Source organism: Lissotriton vulgaris, chromosome 3_1 (assembly GCF_964263255.1).
Source record: "Lissotriton vulgaris chromosome 3_1, aLisVul1.2, whole genome shotgun sequence".
In the NCBI taxonomy this organism is placed as follows: Eukaryota; Metazoa; Chordata; class Amphibia; order Caudata; family Salamandridae; genus Lissotriton; species Lissotriton vulgaris.
Window position 1 is genome coordinate 1555046177 of NC_141689.1, and position 20938 is coordinate 1555067114.

The 20938-nt window shown below is 43.2% G+C and overlaps 1 protein-coding gene across 1 annotated transcript in view; it reads left to right on the forward strand.

Moving 5' to 3' along the window:
- TACR3 (tachykinin receptor 3) overlaps window positions 1-18741 on the forward strand; it is a 1258290-nt gene extending 1239549 nt beyond the window's left edge. The window contains exon 5 of the mRNA XM_086963249.1: window positions 17950-18741. Coding sequence (XP_086819375.1) covers window positions 17950-18265 — 316 coding nt within the window. The 3' untranslated portion in view covers window positions 18266-18741. The remainder of the gene's footprint in view (window positions 1-17949) is intronic.
- Window positions 18742-20938: the final 2197 nt, after the last annotated feature.

Genomic DNA, 20938 nt, shown 5'->3' on the forward strand with positions numbered 1-20938 from the left:
TCAGCCTTTGACCTGGTCCCCCGCAAGAAATTGTGGGAGGTCCTAAAGGAGCTGGGTGTTCCTACCCATTTACTACACGCTATAGTTAGGCTCCACACTAGTAATTCTGCACAGGTTAGGTGTGGGAGGGATGGAGCGTTGTCATCCAGGTTCCCAGTCCTTAGAGGGGTAAGACAGGGTTGCGTTTTGGCGCCAACCCTGTTTTGCCTCTACGTTAACAGTGTCATATCTCATCTCGACAGTGTTAGGGACAACGACGCTCACTTTTTGGCAGGCAGGAGGGTACCGGCTATTATGTTTGCCGATGATACCCTCCTGCTTTCCAAAACACTGATGGGGATCCAGCGGATCCTAGATGGATTTAGTCTTTTCTGCAGACAACATGGTCTTGAGATCAATGCAGAGAAGACCAAATTCATGATATTCAACCCCTCCCCTAAAACTAGACCTAACCCATCCCTGGGCACAGCAAGATTGGAAAGGGTAAAAACCTTCCAGTATTTGGGTGTAACCCTACACGAGAACTTATCCTGGGAGCCCCAAATAGCAAGATCCCGGCTTAAGCTTTGCCAATTGTCTGGTGCAATTTTGAAGGTTGCAAATACTTCTACCTTCAAACTCATTAGCCCGGCAATAGAAATGTATAAAACTCAAGCTAAAGCGGCCGCTTCCTATGGTAGTGAGCTATGGGGGTACAAAGCAGGGACAGAACTTCTCAGTGTGGAAAATAACTTCCTTAGACGTCTCCTAGCCCTCCCTCGTGGCACACCCTTGCTTCCCTTGAGACTAGATGTGGGTCTTCCCTCTATAGTTGAGGAGTTGGAATTAAAGCCCTTAAGATTCTGGCACAGGCTTTGGACCACTAACGAGCTTGCTCATTACAGGCAAGACCTTATTCATGTAATGAACTTGAATAAGTGCCACAGAATTCCCTGGTTGGTTTTCATTAAGAAAGAACTGTACCACCTGAGACTCCAGGAGTTAAGGGATGTTCCGGAACGAGGCTGCCAAAGAGTCTCCCGCAAAAGACTGGTGGAAATACATAAGGAAAAAAGCCTATTTACTCAGGTATCTGCACTCAACAACGGCACTTTAACAGATTGATTTTTGGAGTCCAAAAATTCTTACCAATTTGAAGGTTTTATGGACATCATCTTCCCCATTTGAGCACGAAAACTGTTCATCCAATGGAGGTTGGGCACCCTGCTGTCGTAATTGGCCTGGCCGCGTTAGCGATTAGCTGAACCTACACGTTGTCCTCCTTAACTTGGCTATATACGAAAACGCCATCTTGAATACTGCGGCGGCCATCTTAGATCATAAGAGGCCTCGTGGCCGGCGTGCCCTTTAGTCCGTTGTCCGTTCCAATGACCACTTCAGTCTGCCCAGCAACAGGCTATTTTTAGCACTGGTCAAGCTTGCACATGCGCAGTCCCAACTGACCAGTAAGCCTTTAGGAATGTGCGCCAAACTGACCAGCGGAGTTGTGCCCCCTCCAATGAGCTGGCAGTATTCCAAAACATGACCATATATGTACATAAATGTGTCCTAAACTTGTGCCGCCTATCTTTTTATTGCCCCTAACTGTATATAAATTGGGGTCACACCGGTGTTCGGTGTGATACCTCTTGCATTACCGAAGGGTGCTGTTTGAATGTACCACCACCCCATGGGGTCTTAATAAACTTGTTCTTTGCCTTTTACAGTTTCCGTGCCAACAGTTCTTGAGTGTAAGTGGGTTATCTTCGGAGCATGTAGGCCTTGGGAACCCTGATTACTTCAAATTGGCGACCACAAAGGGACTCATCGGCGACTCGGATGCCCGAAGGAGAGGTCGTGACGAAGGCTTGGAAACTCGCCATGGACGCGCGCTGCCACGAGTGACCCGAGTCTTGGCTGCCACGGTGTTTTTTCCTTTCCTTCCGATCTGACCTTCCAGGTGGCGCCGGTCTCCGACTGAGTTTTCGAGTGTCTGCATCGCTGAGATAGTGCCTTTTGGCTGATTTGGCTTACAAGACCTTGGCAGTTGGAATCTGGACGTTTGAGAAGTTGGGTAAGCTTTGTGTTCGGTAAGGTAGTCTTCGGACGCTTACTGAAGTTCTATGATTTGTGATCGGTAAGGTAGTCCTCGGACGCTTGCCGAAGTCCTACGATCTATGTTTTTTTTTTTTATTTGAGTTAGCTAACATTGTGATTTGAGATCTTTGAACTTATATGTGTAGTGCACTTCACATAGGCAGGCATGTAGAGATGTTTCTCTAAACTTTGTTCTTTTTTCCTCTGAACGGCACAATCGTGTGAAGTACTGTAAGTGCCATTTTGTGCGGTGTCACGTTTTCGTGATACTTTTCGAACATGCCTGTTTTCAGCACACTCCGAGGGATGTGCTGTCTTGGAGAGGGTACCTCAATTAGGTTAGCAGAAGCACAGCCGGCTCCCCCAGAGGGAACACCAAATCGTGAGATGTATATAAAATTTGGCCTCCCCCCTATAATGTACAGTAAATTATGGCATAAATATACAAAGTCGGATCCTGAATTGCAATGGCCTCTACATGGGTCGTTCGATTTACGTAAAGTACAGTTTGTGGAACAATGTTTGTTTCAACGCAGGTCTAGACAAAATATGTTTGATTGTGTGCGAATGTGGGAGAAAGCGGTGCGTGAGCGAATGAAGCGTGAAGTTGCCTTGGCGGACAAAGAGCAGCGCAAGGCTGCTCGGGATAAGGCTTTACAGCTTGAGGAAAAGGAGGCTCAGGAGAAGAAAGAGAGGGAGGAACGGGAACGTAAATTGCAAACGACTGGTCAATTTCCTATCCGTCGACCGCTTTATCCTGTCCTTAATAATGAATCTGATGATTTTTCATTGCTAGATCGGTCACCGCCTCCGTACGTTCGCCGACGGCACCAGCTGCAGATTCGGAGGACGATGGACAGGATAAGTCGGAACAGAAGGGGGTATCTGCTCTCAGGTTTACTGCGGAGAGGTCCGCACATTTGCGTAGTTGGGCTCGTAAAGTGAATAAGAAGTGTGTTTCTCAGGATCAGTTGCTTACGGAGAAAAAGGCATGGTCGGATCTTGAATTGATGTATTTTTTATCTAGTTTGGCAGATGAAGTTGTTGCTGCGTATCGTGAACTTTCTGTCACGTTAGAACCTAAATCGGTATCAGTGTATCGAGAGAATTTGCTTCAAGGTATCTTTGATCTTTCAGATGTCGATGACCTATTCACGCAACTGATCCAGCTGCGAGACGAAACGACGAAATTACGGGAGGAGCGGAAAAGGAGGCAAAAGGAGTCCGAATTGGAGAATAGCGGGCAGGCTAAGGAGTGTTCTCTCCGTGGTTCAGATAAGAGTTCTGCGTTGCATGTTATGCCTATGCGTGAAGCCGCGCCTTTGTATGTTCCACCTAAAGGGGACGGTACAGATGATGATAAATTATCGAAAGATGCGAAAGGGTATTTTGTATATAACTGGGTATACACGCCTTGGAATAGAGCAGATGTTATGGCATTGAAAAACTCTTTACCTGATCTTCGGAAAAATCTGGCGGCATTTTATGAAGGGGTGGAAGGGGCTATTTCGTCTTGTGTGATGACTCTTGTGGATATAGATTTGTTCTTTGGGCTAATTCTGCCACCTGATATGTGGAGACAAATTCGTAAAAATAATGATGAAACAATACTGGGGGGCACATGGAAAGAAATAAATGCTGCCGATTTAGATAGGGAACCAGCATGTAAGCCTTGTCAGTTGATTCTAGATCTTCCGGCGGCTATTTTGAATAAATTGAAGACGCTTGTTCCCTCTAAAAAGATTGATTGGACTATGCTAACGTCGTGCAAACAGAAACCCGATGAAACGGTCTCAGACTTCTTTACACGCTTCGAGGAGGCATTCCATGATTACAGTGGTCAATCTTTAACAGACGATACGGGTCGGCATTTGTTTGTAGATAAGTATGTGGCTAATCTCCTACCGGAGATTGCAAAACGATTGAAGTCGAGTGAAAGTTCCTGGGCCACGGCGACCCCTGCGTCCTTGTTAACTATGGCTCAGTATTATGAGCGGCAGGAATTGGAGGCTAAAGAAAGTGTTGAGAAAAAGGCGAAGGAATTGAAAACGAAGGTGATGTTGGTGCAGGTTCGGGGACCACAGGGTAGAGGGAATGATAGAGGTAGACGGGGTGGAGGAAATACGTCGTATGGTCGTACAGACATTGCGGAGGATCAGTGCGCTTATTGTAAGGAGTTTGGGCATTGGGCTGAAGATTGTCCGGTACTTCGTGAGCAGCGTAGTCAGCGTGGTCGAGGAGGTGGAAGGTCGAGGGGAGGTTATACGGGAGCGAGAGGTAGCGGAAGTGATCGTGGTAGGGTTGAGGAGAGGGGCCGTGGCCAGGATGAACGAAATACGTTTGATAGGCGGAATCAATATCAGATTTCGGAGGGAGAGAATGTGGAACACCAGGAATATGTGCATGCATAGGACTGCGTAGGATGGGGTAAGGAATCAGTTGAAGTGCCGGTAGATCAGCAGGGTCCATATGTAACAGCGGGTATTCTGGGTTCTACTGATCAATTTCTTGTCGACACTGGGGCTACACGTAGCGCTTTGTCGAAAAACTTGGTTCCGAGGGCTCCCCTGTCTGGCGAAATGATTACATGTGTAGGGTTTGATGGCACACCCTCCCCCAGCCCATTGTCCAAGCCCCTTGCACTATGTCTTGACAAATACTTTAGTTTTGGTCAATTCTTGTTATCACCCCATACACCAGACAATATTCTGGGTATTGACTTGCTTAAATATTTTCGAGCAACGATACGTTGCGCCTCTGAGGGAGTGCGAGTTATCCTGAATGACAATTATCCTGACCCCGATAGGTTTTACGCCATCTCAGATGTTCCAGCTTTGGCCTCTTTACCACATACTTATGGGCGACCTCAGATACGGATGTGGGAGAGATGCGTATTCCACCAATACACATTACTGTTAAGGAGGGGGCCCCTCTGCCACGAGTGCCACAATATAAGATTTTGAGAAAGGGTGAAATTGCATTGACACGCATTGTTCAGGATTTGATTTCTGCAGGGGTTGTAGAGGAGGTCCGTTATAATGTTTGCAACAGTATGTAGACTTTAATTTGGGACTATTCTCCTTTGTGGGGGCTGCACTGAACAGCCGGAAAATCAGACGACTGACACGTGTTGTCGAGGCTGTAGCGAATGATACTGCCATTGCCCTGGGGAACATTACCGAGGAACTACAGATTTCCAGGATTGTTACGCTCCAAAACAGGATGGTGTTGGATGTCGTTTTGGCTGATCGTGGGGGGGCATGTAGAATTATCGGAAGCAGCTGTTGTGTATATGTTCCGGACAATTCTCCATCTGTTTATGATGCCATCTCCAAGCTTCACAAGATCGCAGCTGAAATACACCCAGACAATGGAACTTGGACACTTTCGGAATGGTTCTGGTCCATGCTTGCTACTTGGGGCTGGAAACTGTTGACGATTCTGTGTATACTTGTGGGAGCAATGTTTTTCATATGTCTGTGTATTCAATGTGGCCCAGCCCTATGTTCCATGTGCCTATCAGCTTGCATACCATCGAGACGAGCTCTTGCTCATGACAAAATGATGCTTCATAAAGAAGTAACACAAATCATGTTAATAGATATTGAGGACGAACATCCTGATTATGTTCATTATGAGGTAGATTCAGCTAAACGCTAAAAGGGTCGTCTGTCGTAATTGGCCTGGCCGCGTTAGCGATTAGCTGAACCTACACGTTGTCCTCCTTAACTTGGCTATATACGAAAACGCCATCTTGAATACTGCGGCGGCCATCTTAGATCATAAGCGGCCTCGTGGCCGGCGTGCCCTTTAGTCCGTTGTCCGTTCCAATGACCACTTCAGTCTGCCCAGCAACAGGCTATTTTTAGCACTGGTCAAGCTTGCACATGCGCAGTCCCAACTGACCAGTAAGCCTTTAGGAATGTGTGCCAAACTGACCAGCGGAGTTGTGCCCCCTCCAATGAGCTGGCAGTATTCCAAAACATGACCATATATGTACATAAATGTGTCCTAAACTTGTGCCGCCTATCTTTTTATTGCCCCTAACTGTATATAAATTGGGGTCACACCGGTGTTCGGTGTGATACCTCTTGCATTACCGAAGGGTGCTGTTTGAGTGTACCACCACCCCATGGGGTCTTAATAAACTTGTTCTTTGCCTTTTACAGTTTCCGTGCCAACAGTTCTTGAGTGTAAGTGGGTTATCTTCGGAGCATGTAGGCCTTGGGAACCCTGATTACTTCACTGCCTATCAAAACTTTTACCTGCAAATGGACAAAGAGTGATGATAAAATCTGTCCGGGGTGCGCTAATCAAGATGAGGGGGAAATTCATGTCCTGTTCTTCTGCCCAGCCTACAATAGACCAAGGAAATATTGGCTTCTGCCATTATGTAGGAACTTGGGCATAAGGAGTTATCTGCACTCCTACAGAATATTGAAAACTAGCACTCTGCCCCACATAGTCTTTGCAGTTGCCAAATACATACTGGCCATGTGGCATATAAGGAATAAACTTTTAAAAGACTGAACATTGATATGAACTGTAATGTACTCCCCCAATGAACAGATCTCCAAGGAATTTAACTTTTATGTAATGGTCTTTTATATAAGGGAATGTGTCTTTTTAATGTATGAATGAATTATTGTATCTTTTATGGTCTAAACGACCGAAATAAATAATTTTTGGATTGGATTGGATTGGTGGAGCTTCCACCCCCATGTCAACTAGTATCTTCCATAGTTTGCTGTGTACTACACAATCAAAGGCTGCTGTTAGATCTACAAATGCCAGGTATAATCTGCTCTGCTTGGCCAGTGTATACTTCCCCATTATGATGTTTAAATTAAGTCCTTGTTCCAATGTCCCAAGATCCTGCCGAAAGTCAAATTGTAGCTCAGAAAGGATGTTATTATCTTCGGCCCAATCCTGGAGATGATTAAGTACTATACGCCCACCGCCTTGACCAAAGACTCTAACAGCGATATTGGCCGTTAGCATGCAGGGATCTGGCGGTCACTTTCTTAAATATCGGCACCAATAGTGATTCAGACTATGTCTCTATAAAACCAGAAGAGCAGCAAGCTGCAATTCCCTTAGTTAAAAGAGGGCCCCATAGAAATAGATTTGATTTTAAAAGGTCTTCGGGGACACCACCAGGGCCAGGTGCCTTCCCTCCATTACTAGCCGTTATTGCACGGTTGACCTCTTCTAGGATGAAACAAAGGCCTATAGGGTAGGTCTTTTGGGGGTTGTTCCCTGCAACAGATGCATGATGTTTCTGTCTTTTTCATCTGGTGTATGTTTGTAGATATTTGAGTAGTGTCCCACCCATTGGCCCTCATCTATAACAATCTCTATAATAGGTTTATCTTGAGCTGTAAGGAATGGGGAATTTACAGCCTGCCATAATGCTGTGTTATCTCTTGACAGTGTGGCTTCATGTAGGGCTAACCATGCTTTTTTCCCTCAGTTCACCTTTACTAGCTTTCAGGGCCTGTTTATATTCCCCTCTACACGCTTTTATTTCTTGGCTGTTTCTTGATGGTTTCTGTATAGCATGTTTCAGTCTTGTATACGCTTTTGTACCTCTAGAATCGAACCACCCTTGGTTTTTCTTATACACTTTTTTGTTCTCCAAAACATTTTCTATTTCTCGGGTAATCTGTGAGAAAGATTCTAAACTATTGGCATGTGAAGCTGTTTCCTCGATACAGACTAAAAATGATGTCTCACAGTTGACCAGGTTTTTTTTTGTGAATTCAACAGAGTCCACCTTGGACGAACATTGGGAATAACCATTGATTTTATTCAGGACTATATCCTGAAATAGATGTACTGATTTGCCCTGGGTGTTTAATGCGTTACTAGGGAGAAGAAGGTTTACACTTAATGGAAAGTGATCACTGAAGACGTCCTTGTGTGTTTTAAAACCTACGAGTCTTGGTGAGTGTCAATTTGGTATGATTATATAATTAACAGTTGAGATCATACCTCTCCCATTGAACGTCTGACTAAAGGGTAGTGATGGAATACATAGATCTTTAGCAAAACCTTGGTCAAACATAAGCAACATCTCATTTAAATAATCCCCTTAGATTGAGTGCAGAAAGTGTGGGTAAAAATTGTTGTCAACCGATAGTATTCCACAAGTTTCACCTCCAATAAACAGGCACAGTGCAGTATTAAAATCCCCACCCCAAACAATGAACACATCTTTAGCATTTCAATTATGTAACTTATTGAGGTAATTAATTCGTGTTTTCAAGACCCCTCCCTATTTGATCAGACAGAACATTATTGTTGAAATTTATTTATGCAATACGAGCAGCCCGCCCCGGCGTTGCCCGGGGCAGAAGGGGGATGGGGGCAGCATTTTTGGCTTTTGTGCAGTCCCGGCTGGGCCCCCGCCCGCCCCAACATTGCCTGGACAGCCTCCCGCCCGCCTGCCTCCCGCCTCTGCCTTACCTGAGCCGCGCTCCGGACTTCACCACCACTCTCAGGCCCCCGCCCGCCCCGACATTGCCCAGACTGCCTCCCGCCTCCCACCTCGCCTTACCTGAGCCGCCGCTCCTCCCCGAGCTCCGGACTTCACCGCCACTCCTCGCCACTACTCGCCGCTCCTTCCCGCCTGTCGTCATCACGCACGTCTAGGTCGCAGTCAGCGCTACGTCGCGGCCGGCGCTAGTTTTAGGGGACTACTTTGTTTGTAAATTTTAATTTTTTAATTTACGTTTTATTTTTATTTTATGTCGCCTATGTCCATCTACACACCCTGAGGATTCCAACAATGTATTGGGTGTGTGGATTGGCGCTGTGGTTCCCGAGTTTACCTTGCCAAAAGGTTTCTGTTCTCTCTTTATACTAGTAGTATAGATAGTGATATTTATCGATTTGAATAGTGACACATTGATAATATGTTTCAGATATCGTTGAAGTTATCTTGATAACGTTTGCATAGTTTGATACATCTGTACATTTTCCCTCTCCCTAGGTCTCCCGTGTGTAGAAAGCACTGCGGCAATGTGGAAGGTCTTATAATCATTGATATAGATAGTATCCACCATCTAAGTTTCTTGGCAGCAGAGAATGTTAAATTTCCCTACAAAGTCCTACCTTTTGGGAATTACGAGCTTTGTCCGTATGCCTGCGACAATCCAGAATTATGCGCCGCATTGACCTTGTCTACTACTATCCTTGTCTCTACAATCATCTGGCCTATCAGCTGGTCCTATGGGTTTTAGTAGTGCCTCTTGAATTGGGCTCTTATCTTGAATGGCCCTTGAACCCGGGCTAGAGGGTGGAGTATCAGGGCTTGGATAAGTACTGCTTGTGCCAGTCAAAGAACCTGAGATGGGGGATCCAATAGTTCACCTGGCAAACAGCTTCACATTTTTTTTATGTCATATTATTACCGAACACCCAATAGAACCCTCAGTAATCCCTACAAATAGGGACGATATTCCTCCACTATCAAGGCTAAATAATAATGCCACTCAATATGCATTGACACCACATTCTCTGTGGGGTCAAGGCTTTCTGCACCATGAGTAAGAGAAACAGTGGTTTTCAAGGCATCCTTAGCGCTGTTAAATTTGATTAATTTGTTTATTTAGTAGATATATAATATTTACCTACTATTTAAAAGAGGTCAAGTTTTCCTTTCCTTGTTTATAAATTAATCTGCTGTTAAGATATACTAATCAAGCAATCAGAAATCAACGTAATCATTGTGTCAAATAATGTATTCACATTGTACTGTACACATATAATTCATAACGGTTAGTATGTAATACTGAAGGCTCAGTTCACAGGAGAAGAATAAGGGAAAATGTGAACACAGTGTTCCGCTTGTGATTTTTAAAAAGGTTCAACTACAAACAGTTTTCTAAATTCAGTCGGGTGGGTTAAAATGATAGGACCTGATTTACAAAGGAGCTCCATACAAATGGCGGAGGCCCAGCAGTCATGGGGAAGTCTCGGCACTTGACCGGAGTCTCCGCAGTGAGACTTCTCACTGTGGAGATTCCATCCCGAGACTCCCGCATGACTGCGGGGCCTCGACCATGAGTGTAGAGGCCCTTTGTGAATCAGGCCCTTTAAGTTTTTACCCCAATTGAAAATAATCCATAGGTCTAATCAGGAGAGTAATGTCTAATGAGGCTATTTCATATGGTGGCAGTCAATGTATTTTGAGGAAGGTAGCTGGACTACTCACAGATACTCCACTTTCACCTTTAATGGAGAAGTGGAAAGCATATCTGTTCTGCAGCTGACATTTGATATATTATGGTAGGTGGACAAAGAACACCTGTGGTGCTGGAACACTATCACATTACTGAAGTCATAGGGATTCTGAAAAACCTAAGCACCACCCCTAGAACAAGGTCACTAGAGTGCCACATCCATTCAGCAGGACAGTGGTAAGGATATAGTATGGTGCTAGTGTCACAAATATATTTTAAATCAATTTTAAGTCATCATTATAGCTCATTCATCTTCAAACTCCAGCACAGTTATTTTGGGGTTGCTGCAGCAGCCCCACACTTCTGCTTCCAGCACCCATGACAAGCACACACTGTGGCCAGTGTTTGAAACTAACTGGAGTCCATTTGCTGAGCCTGTCTTACCATTCATAGCATTGTGGGTGGGGAATATTTGGATTGGGACTGTATACCTTGGGTTCTCAGAACATAGCAGTTCCAAACCCACATGAACTTGTTTGTAATGTATTGTATATTGGATTGGTGAAGCATAGCATACTCCCTAAGGCATACTGGCACTACAGAAACAAACACGATACACCATACTAATACAACGCCCAAGCATCAAATTAACCAGCAAAACGCTAAGGGTTTAAGGCTTTCATTTAAAAGATTAGATTAAAATACAATAGACAGAGGGAGTGAATTGCATTTAGACATGATGGACAAAGAGAAGGTCTTCCACGAATAGTAGTTTTTTTCTATTTCAGGATCTGTGGTAGCAATTGAACAGAAGACCTAAGGGTGCGTCCAGGGTGTTACCAAATGAATCGACCAGACTGCGGAGCTTGCATGAAGTCGTTGATCATAAATATCACCCTAAGGAATCTTAGGTTTAATTATGCTTAAAATTGCAAGCCCACATCTGATTTATAAACATGACAGGCATACAGCAGGCACATTTTTTTTAGAACATTCCTGATGTATGCTTGTGTCACTATGTTTATGTTTATGTTTAGTCATTTTTTAGAGCGCGCAATTACCCAAGGGTGTCTCAGAGCTTAACTGAACAGATGATGGCTATGGCAGGTGTTTAATGTGGGAACAGCCAAGTTTTTAATCTCTTCCTAAAGCTAAGGAGAGTTGGGGCCGTTTTGATGGTCAGAGGGAGTGGATTCCATAGTCTAGCTGTGGCAATCACAAAACATCTGTCACCCCAGTTGGCTTTCCTTGTGCGTTGGACATAGAGCAATTTTGCCGAAGATGAACGAAGAGTTCTGAGGTTTCCAGGAGGATGAAAGGCGTCTTTGAGAAACTGCGGTCCTGAGTTGCTAATAGATTTGTATGCAATGCACAGAACCTTAAATTTTGTGCGGCTTTTAACAGGAAGCCAATGGAGCTGTCGAAGGTACGGGGTGATGAAAGTGAACTTAGGGATGCCCCTGTAAAATTCTGGCTGAGGCGTTTTGTACTAATTGGAGCTTTTTAAGGATGTTTTCTTGTGCATTGAGAAGAAGGGCATTGCAGTAGTCAGTTCTAGCAAAGACGAGGGTGCTTATCAAAGTTTTACCAGATGAGGTAGGAAGATAAGGGAGGAGCTTCTTGATTTTCTTCAAGGTGAAGAAGGAGGTAGAAACTACCGAGTTGACATGGTGGTGAAAAAGCAGTCTATCGTCAAAGATCACTCCAAGGTTACGAACCTTAGTGACCGGTTCTGGTGGTGGTCCCATCTCATCAGGCCACCATAGGGGAGACCATACAGGTTCCAGTTTCCCGAATGTCATCACCTCTGTCTTTTCAGAGTTCAATTTAAGACAGTTTGATGACATCCAGGAACTGATGGCGAGCATTCCCTCCTGAAAATTTGCTGCAACTGTTGGTCCATCATTGTAAACTGACAGGACCAGTTGGGTTTCATCGGCATAGGTAGTAAGATTGATGCCGTAGGATTTGATTACCCTCGCCAAGTCCGAGACATAGATATTAAATAAGGTCGGATTTAGCGAGGGACCCTGTGGTACTCCGCATGGAAGGGAGAATGTGTGGGATAGGAAAGACCCTCGTTTTACGGCCTGTGATCGGTTTGCCAAGAAGAAGGCAAGAAGTTCTTTGGCCTTGTTGTGAATGCCGATTGTTGAGACACGGTCGATCAATGTAGCACTCTTCTTCTGCAGCTCCACTTGTGATACTGAAGCTCCTTTGCCTGAGCTTTGCTCTGAAACACATGTTGTGCCATGACTCTTGTGACATGTTGTCGTTGCTTTGTGGAGAATTGGGGTGGGTGACCCTAGTCATATGGATCTGTTCCATGGATGGGGCCAAGAGTGTTTCTCCGGGGTAAGCCAGGAACATATTTGCTTGTGTCTATTCTAGGTTGGACAGCATGTCCTCACTTGTAGGTCTGGTACGATCTTCTGGGAAGCAATCTTTATGGTGCAGCTGGGATTGCGGAATGTTTGCAAGACTCCTTCCAATCCTACCCACTATCTGTTCCATATATTGCCTGCCTAGCTACCATGGACCTGCTCTGCCACAGTCTCTGTGCTCCCCTGGGTGTGTTGGTAGGATACTCAATACCCATGCCGGACCCCCAACTGAAGCCTTATTGCTGCTCCTAAATAGGAGCCAGACTTGGTACTATAAAATAGATGCTATCACTAACTACAGCCCACAGATTACCCTATGTACTCCTGCTGATTCTGAAGAATCTGTGAATCAAAACTATGTACACCAAAACCCAGCTGTCTGAATGAGAAGAGACTTACTAATAAGTCCTTGAAAAGTAACATATTCTTCCTAAACCCTATCCAGGCCTTGAAGATGGTTGTGGTATCAGTATCCTAACTACACCAAACAGGTGATACTGTCTGAAAATTGCACAAAGTTCTCTTACATACCTGATGGGATGTATTCCTGGGTCAGTAAACACATTGGGGCAGATTTACAAGAAACTGACTCATCTGTAGAGATGCATCAGTGTCCCTGCAATACTCTTGCTTCACCGTGAATGCGCTGTATACGGCGAACATTGGAGCAAGGATTGACAGATGCATATGAAATTCTGACGCATCTGTTGGCCCAACAGTCATGCATTACTGGAGTGGCGTTGCAAGCACGACGCAACTCCAACAATGCATGCTGAGGCCTATACTCATTGTACTGCGTCAATCCTTATGCCTGCTTCAAGCAGGCATAAGGTTTTGACGCAGTGACGTCCTAGTAGTGGCGCAGTGAAATCTTGCAGATTTCACTGCATTACTTTTACAAGGCTTTCCTGCGTTGGAACGTCAACCCTGCATACATTATACCTGACACAGGTATAATGTTACACAGGGCTTTACAACATCTCACCAGATATGCCATGTTGTAAATTGGCCACATTGTTTACGCTGCCACTGCATCACAAAAGTGACGCAGCGGCGGCGCAAAAGAGTTGCAAGGGGCTTGTAAATCTGCCCCATTGTCCATTCAGTGATCTATGTCCCATAGTTTTGTATACGGTTTTCTATGATATTGTCATGGTCTCATTTGATGTTACCATTATGCTAAATAATGGACTTTACTTTTTGAAAAAAATCTATCTGTTTTTGTTCGCAATGTTGTCAGTACGCTCCTGAAATATTTATGTAACCCTGTGCCACTGGTTGTGTGAGATGGGAAGACTATGCTGCTGGGGGTAGGTGTGGGTGGGTTGCAGGGGATGGCAATTTGGAACCGGTAGGTAGCATTTTGGATGGGGCATACATGCTAGAGTCATATTCTTGATTGTTGCAGGCAGTACCTGGTGGTGGCTGGGTTACAGAATTATTGTTTGTTGGTGGAAGAATGGGTGGTAACTATGTGCCGGGGCTGAGCAAGTTGAAGATTGTGCATCAAGTGGGATACAAAGTTTTGTTTTTTCCCCTCCCTGCATACCCAACATCCCCTCTTCACTTCTTTTCCCTTTGGCTCTGTGTTCAGCTGCCTACGTCCCCCAATATATTATCAATTATCTCTCTTTGCCTAACATATTACTCTTCCTATCCTAGAGGACATTTTCTGTCTAAGTCTGAATGTGTTAACTTTTGTCTCCATCGCTTTTTACGGTGTTTGTAGAGAAAGTATATTTTGTTTGCTCATTTTAATCATGTGGCTTCTGGCGTGCAGGGAAAACGATCTAAAACAATGTGCGTTCGAGCTAGAAAGAGAACCTGCTGTGACGACCACAAGGATATTCGTTTGAGTACTGTCTAATATAGTGAGTGTCATCTCTCACCTCGCTTGCCTTCCTCAAAAAAAGGCAGATTCTACGACGTTTTAGCATCTTATTCATCTTATAATTTTATTAAAAAATGTGGGTGTGTCAAGTCAGTATTTGTTCTTTTTCTAATAAAGCAAACGTTATGAACTAATAGAGTTAAACCCTTCTTATGAGTGGGCTAGTGTCAAATACAAGTGGTGTGTATTTGTCATACCTGGCATTCTTGGATGGGATATTTGTTCATTTTTGCCGAGGGTAAATCCTCCAGGTCACTACTGGATTGTCCTCTGTGAAATCCTCGGAAATATGAGCTTGCATGTGGAAGTTGGTCCAGTACAGGGCTGGACTGGCCATAGTGGGCACTGGTCCTTTTCCTGGTGGGCCGGAAGGGTGGGGTCGGTTTTGGACCAGTGGGGGCCATTTTTGTTACTTGGGGCCGGTTTTGCAGCAGTGATGCAATATCGGCCCCATGTAACAGAAGCAGCAGCAGTGTTTTCCACCTGCACCCTCCCTCCCCTCAACGGCCAGTCCGACTAAATTGCCAGGGCTGGTTTGCGCTCTAAGGGGCAGATTTATGAGGCCGTTGCGCCTCTTTGCGCCGCAATTGCGTCACATTATTTGACGCAGCTGTGGCGCAAACAATGCGCCCTATTTACAACGTGACGCATCTAGGAGATGCGTCACGTTGTATAGCACTGCGCCATAAGGAGTCGTTCCTGCGCAGGGGGGGCGTTCCTGCGCAGGAACGCCTCCTGAACTGCTCCTGAAAGTGTCTGAGTGAAATCTATGAGATTTCACTCAGTCACTTTCAGGGCAATGCTGCGTCAAAACCCTGCGCCTGCTTGAAGAAGGCGTAGGTCTTGACGCAGCATTGTGAAGATGGGGCACCCCCGAGCCTTGCTGGAGCTGCGTCGCGCTTGCGACGCAATTCCAGCAATGCGCCACATTTCCGGCACAGATGCGTCACGCATCTGTGCCGTTTTTGCACCATGGTGCGCCGCATTATCCGACACATTTGTATACACCTGCGGGGCTGGAATAATAGCACAAGCCCACAGGCGCAGCCACAAAACAAATTTTCCCTTTCACAAAAAAGCTTGGCTCCCAAAAAAAACTACAACTCCCAGAAATCTTAGTCCCATATATAACATGTGACTTTGGTCAGTTCCCATGTGATGTAATGCAGATCGTCTTGAGCAGCATACCAAACAACAGCCAGAACTAGGAAGGCAGAATGGTACTCCAATTCAGGTGAGCAGACTACAGTCTAATGTCGAACTCGCTCGTAGTCAGTGTAAACAAAGTGACACTTAGTTTCCGATTTTCTTCCAGCAGAGCGGAGCCCCGCCGGGAGCTCGTTAACTGAAGAGAAGCACTGCTCTCGCCACAAATGCTGCCCCAAGTAAGCTAGCTCATCCTTTAACTAATTTAACAGCTAGTATTCTTCGACCGACATTTAATTAAAACCAGCCCATTCTTTTCAATAGTTGGGGAATAAATCACTGAAAATACACTGTAACGGAGCCAAGCTAGTCTAAAAGCGCCAGGACAAACATTACACAAGTAAGTGGCAATCCAGAACCGTGCACAGGTAATATGCCCTCCGTTCAAATATAACATTACACAAACATTATTCTCTTTCTTGACAACAGGTTTGAAATAACCTTTTCAATCATCAATCTCAGACTGCACTGCGCAGGAACAAAAAGGTACTTTAATGTTCCTCACAGTGAGAATCTCTATAAAAACAGACAGAGGAGGAACAGGAACTAAAAGAAGTCTATTTTTTATTTTCCCTAAACACCAGGTACCCAGGTTGCCCTGAAGAAAAACCCGTGTAATCTAAGACTGGGTTTGGAAACGCGTCGGCTTTCCCTAAAGGAGTCATTTCTTTACCCTATTCCACCTAAGGCAGACTAAACTATTCATTAACTAACTGAACATAGCCTAGGGTGGTATATAATCCTAAATATCCAAAGGAACAGGCATATAGGATTATTGTTCATCTTTCTGGTGTACCGAAGAATTTATTTGTTGTTTTTGTACATATGCATGTAATGTATTTCGCATATAATGCTTTATAGCATGTAACAAAAGTTTCATGTTTTTTGCAAATTATGTCTTGTATGCTTTAACATTAAGTTTATGATTTTTTGTAAAGGTGATGTTGAAACCTCGTTTTCTAAATAATGAAAGAATACTAACAATGTAAAGATGTTACAATCAACACTAGCTTTATAATTAACGTATAAGCTTAGTCGCTGAAAATTAAAAAACAGCACCCAAATTCGCGACCAGGCACTTGTATTTTTTGCATGTATTGAGTGTCCAGCCTGGCCACGTAGGACAAAACCCTTCTGTTCACAGCATTATAAATGCGGCGCACCATGGGTGGCGGAGCTGTGGCGCACTGTGGCGCATGTTAACTGGCGCATCCTGGGGATACGCCAGTTAACATAAATCTGCCCCTTAGTCTTTCCAGATTTTGGGAGCCATTCTATGGCAGTTTATAGAAGACCAACTTGTGATCCCCGGTAATGAAAGGATCCGTTCTTACCAAACCTTTAGGTATTGTGAATATTGAAAGTGCGATTTCTGCCTGGGAACTCTAGACTAATTGTAATGGGCACCTTAATCCATGAACACCACTTTCCCTAAGTTATGTCTTGGTCCAAGTGATATTTTGATGTGGTGTGGGATTTTGCCAAGAATCACAATTTTCATAAATTGCAGTTCTTTTATTTTTACATTTGAATCGCCCATCAAATCTTTGTAAATCTTGTCAAAAACCCAGAAATAGTCTTTCCATAATTTTTCTTTATGCCACTGTGAGCTCACAACTACACTCTCCAGCCAAAAGGATATCCATTCCATAGAAAAAAACACTTATATCCTTAGTGACACCTAAACATAGTAAACATTGCTTTTGTGCATACCAAGGGTATGTTTAATGAGAAATCTATTGCGCCATTTAGTTGGTATCAAAGTTAAATATAAAATATCTTAATTCATTGAAAATTCAAAAAGGTAAGTGTAACTTTGATTTGTCCTTCAATAATTTAGAGCTCTTTGACGTGATCATTTCAACAAAACCTCTGGAGCATATGCAAAAAATACAGTTGCAAGTGTCTTTTAATGACCAATATTGTGACAGAATTCTTTCAGAATTACATTTTCTGAATGTTAACAAAAATAGGATGGTGAACTGTATCAAAATATCACATTAAAAGTGCAAATGCATTATTACTTCTGGGTGCAGGTGGTAGCATCTTGGATGTCATATCAAAAGTCAAGATGAACATATCCTATCCCAATGTACTAGCTTAGAAATGAAGGATTTTCTGCCCTGGTAACAGATGTTCTCATTTTAAAATTGAACGCTTTTATCAGAGCTAAGAGCCTGACTGTGTTGAATTTCTGTATTTTCAGATTCCGAGCCGGATTCAAGAGAGCATTCCGCTGGTGTCCATTTATCGAGGTGTCTAGTTATGATGAGCTAGAGCTCAAGTCTACCAGGTTTCACCCCACCAGACAGAGCAGCTTGTACACAGTGTCCAGAATGGAGTCCAGCATGACTGTAGTTTTTGATGCAAATGACGGAGAGAATCCAAAATCCAGCCATAAGAAGAAAAGTGCGACAGGGGCGTCAACCATCAATGGCTGCTCACCCAACAATCCTAAATCTGTGTCAACGGCCTCGAGTTTCATCAGCTCGCCTTACACGTCTGTGGATGAATATTCCTAAACCTTTCTTTCAGAATTTTGATAGAAAACAAATATTTTAAACAAAAAAGAAGAATGTCAATCCAAATCAGGAATGTTAAAAAATCGAAGTATTGTATTACTGAATTACACTTTGATGTTTATTCCACGGGTTATGCTGACCCTACCTAGGAAGATGTTTCAAAAAACTGTTATTTACCTTTATTTTTCGGCTAATGTTAGTGATTTACTTTTCTGTAAAAATCTCTTATATGCCATTGATGAGCAAGCAGATTGTGATAGAGAAGCAGCTTGTGTGTACAAATGGAATTTTGAGTGAGACATATCCTACTTTGTACGTCGCTCTTACTTGTTGATTTTGTACATTCCAAAGACAAAGAAAAGCACATAAAGACAGATAATTCATAGTGCAGTTCAGAACGGTGATAGACTTTGTTACAGTGTTTGTTGGTCACTTCGGATATGTAGTTTCAGTAGCCTTCTTTAATAAAAATGTTTACCGCACTTTGTAACAATTGGTCTATCTATATGCTGCTACTCACCATCGCAAGACAACAATGTAAAGCTTGTATCATAATTACAACCAAGGACTTCATATGACAGTGTTTTAACGCTTGTACTTGTTCTGTTTGCAATGTTTGTGATTTATGGCTAAATGCAGGAATTTGCAAGAAGTGCTGTCTCTATTTCCTATGATTTGATTACCATGGCAAGTAAGGGACGTATGGGAAATATGACACATAATGTAATTTTCATGTTATAGGGATGTACATTTGATGTAATTCTATGCTATATTGATCATCAAAAGAAAGGGGAGTAAGCAGTACAAAGAGTGGAAGCACTCAACTTCCAAATATATAAACAGAACTAATCAAGGAGGAGTGGTGCCACTATGATACTTTTCCTACCTTGAAAATCCTTAGTCTTTTTTAAAAGGACTCTTACCCACTGGCGATCTCTCTTGTAACATGCTTCATTATCGAGTCCACACACCCGGAACACCTTTTGTGCCCAGGTGGGTTCCATCTCTAGAAAGAGGGAGCACTTCTAATTGAGATTTCCTTATTGGTATCTGTAAACACAGATCCCAATAAGGAAATCTCCCTTAGAAGTATTCAATTTTTCTACAGGTTGAGCCCACTAAGACACACTGGGTGTTTCGGATATGGACTTATGTCTGGACAGCGCCTGGATACTGTCACGGGAGACAAGTAACTCTATACACATCTACTGATTGATTGAAATCTACTGATTTATTCCCTCAATGATGAAGTATGCCACAAGAAGTCTTTGTAGGCTATTCTCTACTATTATGATTTCAAGTTCAAACCTCAGAAAGACGAGCATGTAAAGCAACTTATCAAACGCCTAAGTGAAGTTATGTATTAAACATTATGTTCCATGTAGTACTTTTTATATAACAGGACCATGCCTTCAATACATCTTCGTATTTATTCTATTTATTTGTTAGAGATGTTTAAATAATGTGAACATAACCACGGGCATTGTAGATCCAAGAAGCAAAGCAAACAAATTACTTCATAACAGGAAATTACAATTCAATACGGAACTAGTAAGATGTCAATGGATCCATACATATAGAAATCCTAAGCTATGCAGAGAGAAAGGAGTTCAGCTGTTAAAATGAAGTGGAATTTTAGGGTTATGTTAAGTTATGATGTATTATGTTCTGTTATGTTATATGTTACTTAACCTTATGTTATGTTATAGTCTTACCTGGTACCCAAAGAAAAGTGCCCTGACTGGAGACCAGAAGATGTACAAACAGACACAAAGGACACAACCCCAAAGAGATGCCATGAACAACCACATTTTTAAATTATTATTGAAGGAAGTAAGTTAACTTCTTGTCAAGTTGGGTGGGAAACTTGTTCCATCTTTAAGGTGCAAGTAAACAGAACGCACAGCCTCAGCAACGAGCATGTTGGATAGATGTGTCTCCTAGCAAGTTAGTTATGGATGACACAAAGGTTAATTAGGTGCCAATTTGCATATTGATTTCTGAAAATACTTTGGCCTGTCCCCCAATTGACTTTAAAGGTCTGAAATTGGGATATAAAAGTACACCTTTTCCTGGAAGACAGCCAGGGAAGTGTTGGGCTTGAGGTTCAGAGGTTATATAAGCATGATAGTGGATTGAGTATTTTCCATTATTTGCAGTTGTGTCATGAATCTAGAAGATATTCCCAATTATAGTGTGTTACCATAATCCAATTTGGAGATAATAATGATTGGACTATGTATTTGCAGGACTTTTCAGGAGATATTTTGAACATTTCCTCCACATTTAAACTGTGATAAAACAACAGGAAGCAATGTGATCTACTTGAGGGCCCATAGTCAGATCCTTATAAAGAATCATGACCAAATATTTACCTTATGTGACTGATAGCAGGTCTGAATAGGTGAGGCAAATTACTACACAAAAGGAGATAGATTTTGTTAAAACCAGGGATGACAAGGAAAGGCAGCCTGTAGGACAGTGTGTATGGTATTGTCTCTGTATGTGTGCAACAAGACCTGTGAGTCTGCAGCAGAATCAATGATAAAAAACAGATTTCCTAAATTTACAATGCTACATGAACTCCTTTTAAGCAACCCAACGATTTAGCAATGGAAACCAATGGTGATGAAGCTTGAATGGGTGAGACAGTGGGAGAGTTGAAAACAGGAT